The sequence below is a fragment of the Xenopus laevis genome, chromosome 8S (genome assembly GCF_017654675.1).
Source record: "Xenopus laevis strain J_2021 chromosome 8S, Xenopus_laevis_v10.1, whole genome shotgun sequence".
Classification (NCBI taxonomy): Eukaryota; Metazoa; Chordata; class Amphibia; order Anura; family Pipidae; genus Xenopus; species Xenopus laevis.
In genome coordinates this window covers 43,237,475-43,255,105 of record NC_054386.1, presented here as the reverse complement: position 1 = coordinate 43,255,105, position 17,631 = coordinate 43,237,475, and the positions used below count along the sequence as shown (strand labels likewise).

At 42.9% G+C, this 17,631-nt stretch overlaps 1 protein-coding gene across 2 annotated transcripts in view; it reads right to left on the bottom strand.

Moving 5' to 3' along the window:
* Positions 1-1,480: 1,480 nt before the first annotated feature.
* Positions 1,481-17,631, bottom strand: part of morn5.S (MORN repeat containing 5 S homeolog) — a 28,025-nt gene continuing 11,874 nt past the window's right edge. For both annotated transcript variants that reach the window (XM_018232887.2, XM_018232886.2), the window contains exon 5: positions 1,481-1,661. In XM_018232887.2, the coding sequence (XP_018088376.1) occupies positions 1,564-1,661 (98 nt within the window). In that variant the 3' untranslated portion in view covers positions 1,481-1,563. The remainder of the gene's footprint in view (positions 1,662-17,631) is intronic.

The window sequence follows — 17,631 nt, the reverse complement described above, 5'->3', positions numbered from 1 at the left end:
TCTCTTTCTTAACATCAACGTAAGTATGAAACTACCCCAAATGAATTATTTATTTATTAAAAAAAAACAATGTGTTGGCACTTTTTAAAAGCAAATGTCTGTTTTGTTAAATATTTTTTAAATGTTGTGCAATGTAAATGTCCAATTTGTGTACTAAATAAAATGTACCTGAATATCAAATATATTTGGCTGCATCTAATTTTAAAGGTGCAAGGCACAGAGCTGAAAACCCAACCCACAAGATATAGTTCAATAGTCAGCACTCGTCAGAATCCCCAAAAAAACGCAAAGAAGCATATTCTTCAAAGACCAACCATCTTAATGTGCAATATCAGAAGCATAGATGAACAGCATCATATCTTAAAAACTCTTTACTGGAGTAATAGGCACAGGCTCCAGCAGAAGCAATGTTTCAGGCTGTCATAAGCCTTTAACCATACTACACATACCCACAAGGCACAAAGGATTACATCAAGTATAGTCAATTACAAATGCCCTTCAAAGGAGAACTCAACCAAAGAATTAAGAAAAGCCCCTACCTAACAAGCAAGATAATCCTCCCTTCCTGCATCCCCTGAGGATACTTCAATACAGTGGCGGAACTACCGGGGGGGCAGGGGGTGGGAGCGGGCCAGGGCCCGCACCCCCTCAGGGCCCCCCCGGCAGCCCAGGCGCCACTGAAAATGTGGCCCGTACGGAGGGGGCACGGCCCGGCTGCGCGTCACGCATGGAGGCCCGCCCCCCTCTAGTTGCGCTACTGCTTCAATAGATCTGAAAATATCTCTAAAATATTTCTCACCTAACAGTGCAGAGTAAGCGCAGAGGAGCTTGTGGGCGACATCTTCCTTATCACGAGTCTTCATCTGTAACAGAGTGCCGTAATGGCGCATGCGCAGTTCGAGAAGACTTTCAGTTCGTACCGACAGCGCGTGCTCCAAAAGTGCCATAAATTGCCAAAGAGGACCCGAAAATTCCGAAGATCTGGAAGATGCCCACAAGCTCTGCTGCACTTACTCTGCACCATTAGGTGGGAAATATCCATTCAAAGCTGAAAAAGGAAAGAAGGCACAGGATGCACAGCAGATAACAAATAAGCTCTATAGTAAACAGTGGGGTTCTACAGAGCTAATCAGTTATCTATTGTGTATCTTGTGCTTGAATGGCTGCCCCCATGACTACACAGCAGCTTGTTTATATAAACTTATAAACTATAGTAGAATTTCTGTTGCAAGCACACCAGTTTTACCAGTGCAACAGTACATTGCATTTTCATTACTTTAAAATATTTTAATGTTTTGGCGTTACTGTTCCTTTAAGACACAAGTCCCTTTAACAAATGGGGTTTTCTGTGCAACTGACTGCTGGGAAATTTGCACAAAGCACAATTGCACTTGTGGTTGCAAATTACCCCTTTTATAAACTAGTCAAATATGGTGTAAGCAGTCCCGAAGAAACCATATAAAAAATGCATAAACCTTTATATAATATTAGTGTTTATTTCTAGGTACTACTGTAATGAATTGGTTGCAGAAATATATGGCATTAATATACTCAGGCCTTCTGTTATGTTGTGGGAGACTGTGATTGTTTTGGTCTGTATCCTGTAGTTTCGTCCCATGCTTTCCGACATGTCTGTATAATCCATTCATGTTCATCATCATCTAAGACAAAAAATAACACATTTGTAAAGCTAACAGCAGCTTTTATATCATTTACGTTGTATAGAGATTGAGTACAGTTTAATTTAACTAAAAAAAAAAAAACAAGTAAAATCATAGGGGCAGTTTTACTAAACCGAGAATTTTCGCCTAGGAAGGCTCCGCCACACCTCACACAACTTTGTCAGACGTTAATTTGCAGCACATATGCTAATTTATCAAAATGCGAAGTTACATCTCGGCAGATGAATGCTGGCAAAGATTCGCCAGTGAAAATTGTCAGCGCGGGCATTTCTAAGAGAACTTTCGCTAGCGTTACTTTCTTCCTAACGAAACACACTTACGCTTAGGTCAATTTGAATAAGGAGGGTACATATAGGTCATATATATGTCTTTATTAGTGATGTTGGTGAAATAGCTTGAAGTGGGCAATTATTTTTAAAAATATCCAAGGAAGCAAAATAAAGGGAAAAGAGATCCTCTAATGTCCTAGACATGAGACATGTGGCATGAACTTCAAATGGTTAAAACAAATATTTTAAGATGCTTATTTTAGTATGATATAGCTTTTATTAAATTTTAATTTTCGTGATAGTTCCCCTTTAACAGTTACAACTTTTAAACATAGTCCCACTTTAAAATGTGAAAAAACACCAGCGTTTTGTCTTTTTTTATGACTTTTCAGCATATAGGATATGATGTCACTGACATAAGATTTAGGAGGGTGTAGCTTTATTTTATCAGTTGGCCAGGTATAACCTGGCAAAGCAGACTCTGGAGAAAAGGGTAACGTAATGAAAACGTCACACTTTGATGAATTTGCAGAGTAACAATTTTTTGCCTGAGTGAAAATTCACCTGCCGAAAGGGCACGAAACTTTGTTAGTACTGAGCTCTTTCGCGAACGAATTGTCCTCTACGCCTGTTAGTAAATTGGCGATGTCCCTGCAAATTGCCGTTTTGGCGAATTTTCACTAGCCACGGCCATTTTGCCCTTTAGTAAATCTGCTCCATATGAGTATGAAGGATGTAATATCTTTTTTTCAGTTGTAAAACCTAATGTACCCTATTTTTTTAGTATTAAACACTGGTCTAAATGATCCTAAATAATTTCACTACTTGGCGCCATTAATCTGAGGGGATAGCACATAGCTACAATGAAAGATTGTGATAGAACTGGAACACTATAAACAATTGATCGTATATATGTGTGTATATATATATATATATATATATATATATTATTTTGTGTGTGTGTTTGTGTATGTGTGTATGTCAAGACCTAAGGAGTTACACTGCATATATGCCGTGCCGCATGAAAACAAACAATTGCTTTGTAATTACTGTCGTTCTAAAGCTATTTGAGACTGTGCAGCTGCAACCTCTTCAGCAGTTACCCACGCAAAAAGACAAACTGGGCTTATTACATTGAACAAGCTTTAGAGCTCTCCACGATTGTTAATAATTCTCAGCAATGGTCTTAACAGCCACTTGACTACCCTTTTCATACTACCTGGCTGTGCAGCCACCAATTTGAATCACAAATATGTGAGGGCTTTGGTGCAGCTGCTCTAGAGCTCACTTCTGGCTCCGCTCCCCACAATGCTGAGTCGAGCCTACATAGGCAAGCGGAAACAATGTTTTTGAGATGCAATTACATCTTGAGATATGATTACAGTCTGCAGATGCAGGCCAGTATTTACTCTATGTCCGACAGCAGCCATCTGCAGAATGCTAAATGAACTGTGTCAGTCATGCTCCAAAGTAGTCCTTACTTCTTTCATACCAGTTTCAGTATGCATAGGACATGTCAAAACTATGGAATGCTAAAACAAAATTATACATAATATATTATAAGCTTAATGGAAAAAGACAGTAACCAGTTGATTCCGGGACCTGGTGCAATTGCACCCCCTGCTCCTGCTGTAGTTACGCCACTAGAAAACTAGAAAAAGGTCCTGTGCTTTCCAGGTAATCTGTACATCATTCACTATGGAAAGCAGAGGGACTTTAAAGGGATACGGATGCTTTCCTACCAACTCTATGGAACGTGTCTGTATTAACCAATAAAGCAGTGCTACCCTGTTGCTTGTATTGAAGATTCAATTTAAATCTCCCCCAGCCTAGCCACACTTACCTGATGAGGAAGTACACTGCCTGCCTGGAGAGAGTGAGGCAGTTAGTTTGTTTGGAGTACTGTAAACTGTACTTACTACATACATACAGACTATGGAAGGGCCAGCGCAGCATGACTTACCGGCAACTCTTTAGGGCAGATTTACTAAAGTGCAAAGTGGCCGTCACTAGCGAAAATTCACCAGAAATCCAATTCGTAGGGACATTGCCAATTTACTAACAGGCGTAGAGGACAATTAGCTAGTGAAAGAGACCATCGCTAGTGCAGTTTAGCTCCCTTTCACAAGGCGCATTTTTGCACAGGCAGGGCGGGATTTCAGATCTCCTAGGCTGCACGGTCCTAGGCCAGTGCCATAACCTTTCACCCCTTAAACTGAACTTTTGTGCACGGTCCTATCGCCTGCCGCTCGCACCGCTGCGCGTCCCCAGTGCTCCTCAGCAAGCGGTTGAGCGGTATGCCACCCCTACCATCTTGCTGACCCAGGCCTCGCCACAAATCCGGGCCTGCGCACAGGCGAACGATTGTTACGCCACTAATTCACTAAAGTGCTAATTTTACAGAACGTTACCTCTTTCGCCAGTTTCCTTCACCAGCTTAGACCTTGCAAACTGATAAAATCCTCCTCAGTCTTATGTCTGAGTGACATCATATCCTTTATGCCAAAAAGTCATATTTTTCATATTTTAAAGTAAGATTTTCTTTAAAAGTCCTCACTATTAACAATTTTTGTTTTAACATTTTTTCTAACCATTTGAGGGGCATGCCACATTTGTTTTAGGGTGGGCTCATGTCTAGGGCATTTTTAATAAGTGGCCACTTCAAGCATTTACACCAAAATCACTAATAAAGTCATTTATATGACCTTCATGAACCAGCCCTATTCAAATTGACCTAAGTGTAAGTGCACTAACAAAGTTTCGCTAGGCAGAAATGAACGTTAGTGAAAGTTTGCGATGAAATGCTCTTGATGAAGAATTAACGCTAGCAAAACTTTGCCATAGTTCGGCTGCCGAGACGCAACTTTGCATCTTAGTGAAATAGTTATGTGCTGCAAATTTATATCCCGAAGTGTGGCAGAGCCTTCGCAAGGCAAAAATTCACCCTTTAGTGAACTTTCCCCTTTGTGTGCAAGCAACATTTGCTGTGTCGGAGTGTCAGGATGGGGTAAGTGCGGTTGGGCTGTTGGCAGCTTAAAGGAGTATTTGACTAAATGAAGTGCACAGTGCTGCATTATTAGACATACTGAGACGTTCCCTACAGTTATAGGAATGTTTCAGTAACCCTTTAAGTCCCAGAACTTGTCACTTCAGTGGAACAAAGTAAGGCACTGCACTGTGAACGAAAATCTGGGGGAAAAAAGTACAACTTTTTCAGTATTTATACTGCAACAAAACTGCAAGAAATCCCAATACAAAAAATACTAGAAGTTAATGGCAGATGTCCCTTTAAAGGAATTGTTCAGTATAAAAATAAAAACTGGGTACAAAGATAGCCTGTGCAAAGTAAAAAATGTTTCTTATATAGTTAGTTAGGCAAACATGTAATGTATAAAGGCTGGAGTGACTGGATGTCTAACATAATAGCCAGAACACTACTTCTTGCTTTTCAGCTCTCTTGGTTTTCAGGCAGTAACCAATCAGTGTCTTGAGGGGGGGCCATATGGTCCATAACTGTTTGCTTTTGAATCTGAGCTGCATGCTGGGGATCAATTGCAAACTCGCTGAACAGTTATGTCCCATGTGACCCCCCTTAAAGTCACTGACTAACTCAGAGTTAGAGAGCTGAAAAGCAGGAAGTAGTGTTCTGTTAGACATCCAGTCACTCCAGCCTTTATACACTACATTTTTGGCTAACTAACTATATTAGAAACATGTTTTATTTTTATTTACCAAGTTTTTATTTTTACACTGAACTGTTCCTTTAACAACTGAAGATCATTCTTTGATTTGTGGTTTTAGAGGTTTTCTGATGTTTTTTGACGCTGGCTTTTCTGCAATAATACAAAATAAAAATAAAAATTCTGCAATAAAAGTCAAAAAGTTACAGTTTTTGTTACTTTTACCATTTGTGCTTTTTCAGTTCAGATTCTTTAATCAATTTCATGAAATTCGTGGTTTTGCAGAACGTGAGTTTAGTCGTGGTTTCAAAAACCTCTATAACAACTAAAAATTAAATTACCATTTTTTTGCTTTTTTTTAAATATGTGGAATCAGATTTGTCTCTGCAAATAACAATCTATAAGTATTACTCCTGCTGAATTTAGTAAGGGAAGTGACTATGATAATGTTTAATGGTATCTTTACAGGCTATGAAGAAATGTGTCTGTTGATTTGATTTTGTTTGGTCTTTGCAATGAATGACTAGTGTTGTCAGACCACTTGCCACCATGCCATACCCAGCACTGTTTAATTTTAAGGGGAACATTGCACTGGAAACGATGATTAGCAGGTGATTAGTAAGAGTATGGCAAGGTAAATAAATCAAGATCAATCTAGAATAAGACCAAATCTAACAGTAGATACAGAAACAGTACAATTAAAAGCCCAACATTAGTATCAATAACCCTAGGATTGCGCAGTGCAAGAATGTTGCCAATATGTTTGGTGAGACTGGACTGCAAATGATGGGGGTGTTGAGCCCAAGGAGTAAGAAACTTCTACCCCAACGGCTCCCTTATTGTAATGGAGTCCGAAATTAGTTTACAAGATGGCGTCCAAGATGGCGGCTCCCTGGTTCCTCACGGACGCAGCCGGATGACGACGACCTCTTCCCGCACTCTGATTGGTCGCCGGCGACGGAATGGACGTCGGCGTCAATAATTGGCGCCGGCGTCAGTCGCACACCTCAGCGCGTCGGTCGCTGACGCCAGCGCGTCCGCGCGCACGTTATGACGCCGATGCGTCCAAATTGGCGCCAAATCTGGGACTATATTAAGGAGCTCTGGGAATTCACCTATGCCCAATTATAGGTTTTAGCTTGCTATTCCTGGGTGTGTTCTTGTGATATTCTTGCCTATTTTGTGTACCGACCTCTTGCCTGATTCTTCGACTTCGAACCTCTTCTGCCTGGACTGATATTATTGCCTGTTTGACCATTCTCTCGTCTCATCCCTATTTGTACCGCGAACTTGGACTTTTGCTACCTCCTCCCTTGGTCCTCACTACCTCTGAGGCCTTTGGCCTTACATTATAATTGGGCCATGGACCCTTCGGAGGAAAATCCAGCGCCGCCTGATGTCGGTGGAGCGCTTCGTGGTCTGGCTTCCCGGATGCAGTCCTATGAGGTACAGCAGTCCCATTTTGGTCAGGCTCTGGAAACAATACTGGCAAAGCTGTCGGCTCTAACACCCGCTGATCCTGAACCTGTACCTGTATCTGTGGCTCCACTCCACGTCTCCGAGCCCCGCATTCCGGCTCCCCTACTCTACAGTGGAGATCCTGCAGCCTGCCGTGGGTTTATCAATCAGTGCGAGGTCCACTTTGCACTCTCTCCCAGCCAATTCGTTTCCGAACGTGCCAAGGTGGGCTTCATATTCTCCCGCCTGCAAGGGAAGGCATTGGAGTGGGCTTCACCTCTATGGGAAAAGGAGGATCCTATTATCGACAATGCCAGGTCCTTCGTTCACGAACTTCGTGTGGTCTTTGATGCTCCAGTTCGGGCCACAGTTTCTTCTGCACGCCTGTTCCATCTTCAACAGGGAACTCGCCCTGTCTCAGAGTACGCTATTGAATTCCGCACCCTGGTTGCAGAGACTTCGTGGAATAATGACGGGTATCACGCTGCCTTTTACAACGGCCTGGCGATACGCATAAAGAGTGATCTGGTGTCCAGGGAAATTCCATCCCGTTGGGAAGATCTAGTCGCCTTGGCCATAAAGGTAGATACTCGGCAGAGGGAGTTTCAAGCTGAACTCGACAGAGAGCGCTCCCCAACCAAGAGATTCCACAGGTTCCAACCTACTCTGGCTCCTCGATTTCAAAGACCCTTCCTTCCCAATCCGGCTTCCACCTTGCCTTCTCCTACTCCTGCGGCTTCCTCTTCTTCTTCCCTGCCTTCGGAAGAGCCTATGCAAATCGGACGGACCCGTCTGACCGAACAGGAGAAGCTTCGGAGAAGGGCGGCTGGACTTTGCCTCTATTGTGGTGGAAAATCCCACTTCGCCTATGAGTGCCCAGTGAAGCCGGGAAACGCCAACACCTAGGTAAGACTGGGGAGACTTACCTGGGTGGAATTGCTCCTTCTCCCCATTCTTCTGCTCAACGCTTCCTCCTTCCTGTGCAGATTCGTTTTGGAACCCAGACGATTTCTTCTGAAGCTTTCCTTGACTCCGGCGCAGCTGGGAATTTCATGGATAAAGTCTTCGCTGAAAGCCACTCCATTCCCCTGCGATCTCTGGCTGTTCCCCTTCGTGCATTGGCGATTGATGATCGTCCATTGTCTTCTGCTACAATTTCCCACTCCACCGATGAACTTTCTGTTATTGTGGGAACTATGCATCTTGAAAGACTGTCCTTCCTTTTAATTGATTGTCCTTCTACTCCCGTTGTGCTTGGCTTACCCTGGTTGAATATTCATAACCCAGTAATAGACTGGGCTTCGTCTCAGATTTCCCGATGGAGTTCTTTCTGCCAACAAAATTGTTTACCCACCAAATCCATCATTAAAGTCTCATCTGTGTCTTCAAATTCTTCTTTGCCCTTTGTTTATCAAGCCTTTTCTGACGTCTTCAATAAAAAGTCTGCCGAAGTCCTGCCTCCCCATCGTCCCTATGATTGCCCCATCGAACTCCTTCCTGGAACCATGCCTCCTAGGGGTCGCACCTACCCGCTTTCTCCTTCCGAGACCCATGCCATGAAGGAGTACATTCAAGAGAATCTGCAAAGAGGCTTTATTCGTCCTTCCTCTTCCCCCGGCTGGAGCCGGCTTCTTCTTTGTAGAGAAAAAAGATGGAGGTTTGCGGCCCTGCATTGATTATAGAGGTTTAATCAAAATTACTATTAAAAACCGTTATCCCCTTCCTCTCATCTCTGAACTGTTCGATCAACTCAAAGGGGCTTGTCTTTTCACCAAGTTGGATCTTCGTGGGGCTTATAATTTAATCCGGGTCAGAGAGGGAGATGAATGGAAGACCGCATTCAACACCCGCGACGGGCATTATGAATACCTTGTAATGCCATTCGGCCTCTGTAACGCCCCCGCGGTCTTCCAAGAATTCGTAAATGACATTTTCAGGGATTTACTGGGCCAATACATAGTGGTGTACTTGGACGATATCCTTATTTTTTCCAGGAACCTTGCTGAGCACCGTCTTCAAGTCCAAGAAGTCCTTTCCCGTCTGTGGAGAAATAACTTATTTGCCAAGTTGGAGAAGTGTTCTTTTGAAGTATCGTCCATCTCTTTCCTTGGTTACATTATTTCTCAACAGGGTTTCAGAATGGATCCTGCCAAGATCTCCGCTATCCAGGACTGGCCTCTCCCCACCAGTATCAAAGCTATCCAAAGATTTATTGGCTTCGCTAACTATTATAGACAATTTATCAAGGGGTTCTCATCCAAAATTGCTCCCATTCTTTCTCTTATCCGAAAAGGGGGTAAGCCTCAGCATTGGCCATCTTCAGCTTTGGAAGCATTCAAGAATCTTAAAGCTTCTTTTTCTTCTGCTCCCATTCTCAGACACCCTGAACCTTGCCAGCCATTCTTTATTGAAGTTGATGCCTCAGATGTCGGTGCTGGAGCAATTTTGTCCCAAATAGCGTCTACTGATGGAAAACTACATCCTTGCGCTTTCTTGTCGAAAAAATTCACCTCTTCTGAACAGAATTATGATGTTGGAAATCGTGAGTTACTGGCCGTTAAACTTGCCCTAGAGGAGTGGAGACATTTGCTGGAAGGCTCTTCCGTCCCTGTGACCATCTTTACGGACCATAAAAATCTAGAGTATATCCACTCAAACGCCTCAACCCTCGTCAGGCCAGGTGGGCACTATTCTTCTCTCGTTTTAATTTCATTCTAACTTTTCGTCCTGGTGCTAGAAACAAGAAGGCGGACGCTCTTTCCAGAAGCTTTCTTCTCGAAGATATCTCTTCTGTCGAACCAGAATCCATTGTACCTCCTACAAAGATCATCGCTGCTCTATTTCCTTCCTTGGCCTCCCAGTTATTGTCAGTTCAATCCTCTGCTCCTGTAGGAACCCCTGCTGGTGTTGCTTTTGTCCCTCCTGAACTCCGTCATTCCATTCTGGTTCAGTCCCACAGCTCCAAACAGACCGGGCATCCTGGAATCAGAAAAACCACTGAACTTCTGTCTCGCCTTGTATGGTGGCCTTCCCTAAGAAAGGATGTCAAAGACTTTGTTTCTTCTTGCTCTGTGTGTGCTGTATCCAAGTCTGGACGTTCCCCTCCTAAAGGGCTACTCCTACCGTTACCCATCCCTTCTCGCCCATGGACTCATCTATCTATGGACTTCATTGTGGATCTCCCTAACTCCTCTGGTTATACAGTTATTTGGGTGGTAACTGATAGATTCAGTAAAGTCGCACATTTTACTCCTCTTCGGAAACTCCCCTCTGCTCCTGAACTTTCTTCATTATTTATTAAACACATTTTTCGCCTCCACGGTTTCCCTGCTGAAATTGTCTCTGACCGTGGTTCTCAATTTGTTTCCAAGTTTTGGAGGTCCCTGTGTAAAGCCCTTGGTGTTTCTCTTCAATTTTCTTCTTCTTACCATCCACAGTCTAATGGAGCAGCCGAGAGGGTTAACCAGGCCCTGGAACAGTTTCTTCGATGCCATGTATCGTTGTGCCAAGACAATTGGGCGGATCTACTTCCGTGGGCTGAATTCGCACATAACAATGCTTTACACGTTTCTTCTGAAAAATCCCCTTTTTTTTGTATGTATGGTCTTAACCCTTTGGCTTTTCCTCAGGACTTATTACTCACCAATGTCCCTGCCGCCAATGACCAAGCTGCCCACATGTCAGCCATCTGGCACGCCACTGTCGTCAATCTGGAGAAAAGTTCCTTGGTCCAGAAAAAATTCGCCGATCAGAGAAGAATTCCTTCCCTCCGTATGCACCCGGTGACAAGGTTTGGCTGTCTACACGGAACATTCATCTCAAAGTCCCCTCTCCTAAACTTGGTCCCAAGTTTATTAGCCCCTTCTCCATCGCTGAGATCATCAATCCGGTGGCGGTCCGATTACAACTTCCCCCGGAAATGCGGATTCCGAACGCCTTCCATGTCTCCTTGCTCAAACCTGCAGGTACTTCTTCTTCTTCTTCCTCCTCAGCTCCTGTCATGGTGGACGGTCATCAGGAATTTGAGGTGAAAAGAATCCTGGATTCCCGGGTTTCGAGGGGTACCCTACAATACCTCATTGAGTGGAAGGGGTTCGGCCCTGAGGAGTGCTCCTGGATAAGAAGTTCGGATGTCCATGCTCCTCTCCTGGTCCGAAAATTTCATCAGCAGTTTCCTTCTAACCCAGGTGGTCCTGAGGCCCCCCTAGGGAGGGGGGTACTGTAATGGAGTCCGAAATTAGTTTACAAGATGGCGTCCAAGATGGCGGCTCCCTGGTTCCTCACGGACGCAGCCGGATGACGACGACCTCTTCCCGCACTCTGATTGGTCGCCGGCGACGGAATGGACGTCGGCGTCAATAATTGGCGCCGGCGTCAGTCGCACACGTCAGCGCGTCGGTCGCTGACGCCAGCGCGTCCGCGCGCACGTTATGACACCGATGCGTCCAAATTGGCGCCAAATCTGGGACTATATTAAGGAGCTCTGGGAATTCACCTATGCCCAATTATAGGTTTTAGCTTGCTATTCCTGGGTGTGTTCTTGTGATATTCTTGCCTATTTTGTGTACCGACCTCTTGCCTGATTCTTCGACTTCGAACCTCTTCTGCCTGGACTGATATTATTGCCTGTTTGACCATTCTCTCGTCTCATCCCTATTTGTACCGCGAACTTGGACTTTTGCTACCTCCTCCCTTGGTCCTCACTACCTCTGAGGCCTTTGGCCTTACATTTATGCTTCTGATTAGATATTGTTGTTCCAAAACAGGAGTCAAGGTCCAAGATAATTCATTTTATGGTCATTAATGCCTGGGGACATCAGACATATTCATCAAATACTGATTTAACCCCTGGGCTTATGTATTTAGTCTATGCAAACTTTTTTTTTTGCATTTTCTTATCCAGCATGTATATTAAGAAATACAAGTATATATAACCATTAGACCCAAAAAATATTGTTTTGTGGTCATGTATAAATGTCCTCCCCGTGACATCCAACACTATCTACTAATTAGACATTTCTTTGAAAACTAATAACATTTGAACTCTGCTGTAAAGCACATCCTAAAATGACACTCCCAGATCACAGCACAAATACTACAAGCCTGCCTTTGTAAGACCCTGCTACTGAGGACTTCCTGAATGTTTCCTACCATCTGCTTTAGTGGACTGGCCTGCAGCCTTGGTATGTTCCTGCTTTTTCCTGCCCTTCCTACAATACAGTCTTTCTGGATGGTTTCCCTGTCATTCCAGACCCCTTCCTTATTTTCTTCTGCCTGACGCACTTTTTTTTTACTCTTCCGTTTCTTCATAGCCTTGTGCCCTGCTGTATCTCTCTCACGGTAAAGGGAACTATCTTAATATTTACTAAAGTAATATTGAATATCCCTATAGGCTATAAGCAATGGTGTAACTACCAGGGGTGTGCACGGAAATGTGATTGCACCAGGCCTGCTTGTGCTGTGATACAGTACTTAGAATTTAAGGGGGTTTTTATGTGTGTGTGCGGCAGGTGGGTTACATGAGAAGGGGCGTCAGGATGACTGTAGTTACACAACTGTTTATAAAACCGGCGCCGGGCCATGGCTCCCTAGACAACCTGGCCCGTCACAGCAGCCAATAGGTATGCAAAAAGGACACATGCATGTGTGGAAATGACTAACACGCCAGCCAGAGGGGACCGGACTAGGGGTATGAGGCAGAGAAGGTTTACACCTTAGGCATGTGGTTACTCTGCCTACTCCTAGTTCTGGTCCTGTATAATACTCATTTACTTAACAGATGAAGTATGCAAAGTGTTTTTTTCTGACGCATCACTGCCAAGTGCAGAGTTCAGTTCAGTGCCATGCATCTCTCTGGTTTAATAACCAAAGTTACAGCTATTAAAGTTACAGGGATGGGCTTTTTGCCACCCCTGTTCACTTGTAGGGAGCCGCAACCTTTAGGCAAGTTTTCACTTTGCCTCACAGTAGCAACGCCCCTGTATATTGCACTCCAATGTAGGTGATGTGAGTATTTCTGTATTTTGTATTGTTGTATCCAAATGATCTTGTACTGGCAAAATAAAATCCCATTACTAGAAGTTCAATATTTTTATCTTAAAACTCCTTCCCGGTGCTATAGCAAAAAAAAAAAAATGTATGAGTTTAGTGAAGACCTTTGGTTCCTGGTCAAAAACCAGGCCAACAAAAAGGTACTGAAAGATGAGCTTTTGAGGTTACAGTGATAACAATTGTGGCATCAGCAGGAGAGATTCAATTATCTCAATAAGCAAACAAAGCCTCAGAATATCCCAGGCTCTTTCTCCATCTGTATTTATATGCAGTATACAATGTACATTTTTTGCTCTCATTTTTTCATGAGCTACCCTGACTTAATCTCTCTAATTTTCACCCAAATCTTAACTTACTCCTCACCCCACACTGAAAGGTATAGAGTCACCTGACTCCTCAGAAGCAGTCTCAACTCTCAACTTGTGGTGCTGTTGGGGGGACAATGATATCATATTAAAATAGGTGACGGGGAGTTAAATCAGGGTAAATCACATGGGGGTATATATACGCTGGTCGTCTCAATGTCTTTCAAAGAGAGCATGCGTGTGCCCCAACATGGCTGCTCGTACCGGGAGTTCCCTCCCAGTTAGGGTTGCCACCCGGCCGGTATTTTACCGGTCTAGCTGGTAAAATACCTGCCAAGGCAAGGCTGGGGCCGGTATTACAAATTTACCGGCAATGTAGCTGCCGGTAAATTTGTAATACAATTAAAAAGAGCCCTCGGCCTGCCCCCAATCCCCTTGAACTTACCTTTTCTTTGTGGTTCGTTTAGTGTCCGTGGCGCGGCCCCGCCCCCTTTGACATCACACCCCGCCCATTTTGACATCACAGCCCGCCCCTTTGCATCCCCGCCCCCAATAAAAAAAAACAAACGACTGTTACCACCAACCGGAGTGTGGGCTATATTAGCCCATACCTTTGGTTGAGGAAATTTTTTTGCCAACAGGTGCCCTTTAAATGAAAAACTGGAAGATAAACAGAAGGCTGAAAAGAAAGCTGTGTTAAAAGGTAACAATAACATTGTTGTTTTTTTTGGCTGCATTGGTCAGTGACCCCCTTTTGAAAGCTGGAAAGTTATCATAAAGAACTACCCTTTTAAACAGTGATGTCAGCAAAGATGGGATATGATATAAACTGCTGTAACAAGAACATTAAAGTATATATGAGGACATAGATGACTGGGTTTTCCCTTTATATTGTTAATCATAGCAGGTTCCTGTGTTTTCGGAACACATGTTGCTTATCTGTGTCGATATTGGATTTTACCAAACAGAAGTTTGGGATTAAAGCCAACAAAAACTGTCCTAGCAATTCAATAAGGAGTGTGTCAGGCAGGATAGGTTGCTTCAGAGATTATCTATTTAATGTTTTGGATCATTTTAGCACACCTTTTCTTAAATCGAGATATCCCAGTGGAGACATCAGGAAGTTAAAACATTATTACAAGTAATCTATAAAACACAATAATTAAATGGGTTGAAAATTGTCTGGGGAAAACTTTGTATAAGTTAACTGTTAATCATCTAACACTAATGTGGTACATTGGATGCAACATAATTACTCCAGAGGTTATAGCATAAAAGATCAGAGACATTTTTTCATTTATAGCTGAAAAATTATTCTAGTTTATAGATGATATAGCCTTATCTTACAGCCTTTATATCAGTTGTCTTTACAAACTGTTCAGATGTAGGTTTTGAATACAGGCCCAGATTTGTGGCAAGGCCTAGGGCAGCAAAATTTTAGGGGCACTGGGGACTCAAAGCTCAAGCTTGTGGGGGAGGGGTTGTGCAGTAAACATTCAGCTGTAGGACCATGCGGCCTGGGGGGGGGGGTCATGCAAACGGCTGGCATGGGACCATTCAGCCTTGAGGCATCGCTCTGTAAAATCCGGCCCTGTCTGAATATAGTATATCCTGGGAATTAAGGATATAAACAGTAACAAACATTTGAGACACAACACGTAGATGGTGATCCTGGAAGGAAGAACAGACCCAGGCACGGATTTGTGGAAGGCCACAAAGGCCTGGGCCTCGAGTGGCAGAATTTTAGGGGGGCTGCATGCCACCCAACCACACTCGCAATGGTTTAGAAGCACTGGGGATTCGCAGGTGATACAGCAGTTTTAAAAATTTGTGCGTGTGCACAAAGGAAGGGGAGGGGATGGGGACATTGAAAAGAAGCAGGCCTAGGGGCGCCTGCTATGTAAATCAGGCCCTAAATAGACCACGATATCTATGGTATCTATTAAAAGTCACTGCCAATGGCCCAAATAAAAAAAAAAGAATATATATATATATATATATATATATATATATATATATATATATAATATGTTGCCTTTCCAACTAAGGATGGCCGAGCCGGTGATGTTGGGGATGAAGTGGGTAAAGTCAGGGAGTGAAGCAATGACATTAAGGCGCCAATTTATAATGCCGTGTAAAATTAAATTGGCTGAAAAAAATTTACACTGCTTGAGACCTTTGTAAGTAAGTTCCGGCAGAAGTTGCTCAAAGAAAAAGCTTTTTAAAATTACGCCATTTTAACACCGTTTTTTACACAGCCATATGTGGTAAATTATTCCTCTGTTTTTTACACCAAGTAATAAATATGTCCCTTATTGGGCACACTTGTGACAACAGTGGATGAGGTGATGACACGTTGATTGGTGATTGGTTGATCAACGCATTATTCAATGCAGAGTCCTGTTTGGATTTCCTCATTTGGTTCAGACAGGTAGTTTTGATCCATACAGCCCATAGCAAGTTGCCCAGGTCAAAACCGGAAAGGTAGCAACCCTATATCTAGGCTTGCCACCTTCTGTCCCATGGAACTCCTGGCAGGGGGGTGGAGCTGTGATGTAATGGGGCGGGGCCATGACATCAGGGGCGGGGCTATAACGTGACAATCGGCGACTGGCTGATTGCCACATCAATCATAAGAAATCCTGCTTGGTTTACCTAATTTGGAAAACCAGATAGGCAGTTTTGACCCTGTAAGCCATTCAAAAAACTGGGCTGTTCGGTCGAAACCAGACAGGTGGCAACTCACCCTACCTATATCACATGAACAATCACAGGCTGGCAGCAATAGTAACAAAAGTAGATCTAAGTTAAAGGGGATCAATTATTTCCTTCAGTCTTGGAATTCACAAGTAGGCCAAGCAAACAGCCATTATTCTGTGGACAATGTTAATTAATAAAGTATGCAGCATCCCAAAATCTTGTGTATGTGCCAGAATATGGGGATGCTCATGCACGGGCTACGCAGTTATAGACAGTGAATAGAGAGGGGGGGAAATGCAGTGACATCTAGGAAGTGCAGAATGGAGGGTGAAAGTCATTGCTATGACTCAGGCATAGAGGTGGGGAAGGCACTATATGATTAACTGATGAGATTTTAAATACGAGATTTTAAATACGTCACAAATACATTTGTGTTTTAATGAAAATAAGAAATTTATGTTTCATGTTTTAAGTTAAGGAAAATTACTGATCTGAAATAAGACTGGGCAAGACTATACAGGACATTGACAAGGCAGGGAAAAACAAAATAGGAGATAAGGTGAAAGTAGGTAAAATCCAGGTAGAATCCCATATGAGAAAATATATAAACCAGTTTCAAATTAAGCAGTACTGAAGTTGAAAAGACAAACTGAAACAAGGTATAGCAAGAAAAAATGAATTTGGAACCAAACAAAAGAACACAGATAACAAAACAAGTTCTGCAAGTTCAATATCTAGAAAAAAAGAGCCAGCACCATAGGCACAGGACCAACAAACAAAGATATATAGGGTAATATTGTTTCAAACAACAGCTCTTTTGTGCTCAAAGGTCAGCTTTAAATATTCCACCACTCTGTGTGAACCCTTGTAGTTATTGCCACCACCTTCTGTAATATAGATAGAAAGAGGTTTCAGATTTTCCTTAATGGATTTCTAGGTGGGTACTCACAGACGTAAATTTTCAACTCGCAAATAGAAAATAAGTGCAAACCGGACAAGGACTGTGAACATAACTAGTTTGGATTTACCCAAGTTCTGCAAGTTAGCATTGTCTGGGCACAGTCCATTGTTAATGTTCATTCAAAAATTGATGTACCATATGTACAGTGTATGGACCACTGTAGTGACATGTAGTCATTGGCTGATCCAAGAGGTAGTGGTGGACAGCCAAGAAGAAAGAGAAAGGAAGGCAGAAACATTGACTTCACTAACAATATTATCATAGACAAGACTAATGGAATTATATAACAAAGCTATACATTTAATAAAACTTTCAAAACTCCTGCTGTGCGCATTTAAAAGCATATCACCAAGCAGTCTATACATTTTAAAGGAAAAAAAGACCATAGTCTTTTATTATGACTGCTAAGGCATTATCAGAATATTATACTTGATCTGCTCCTTTTCTTTTTAAGGCTAAGTTCATTCACGCTATAGTCTCTGGCTATTATAATATTTGTTGCTTAAAAACTTTCTATTGGGTGCA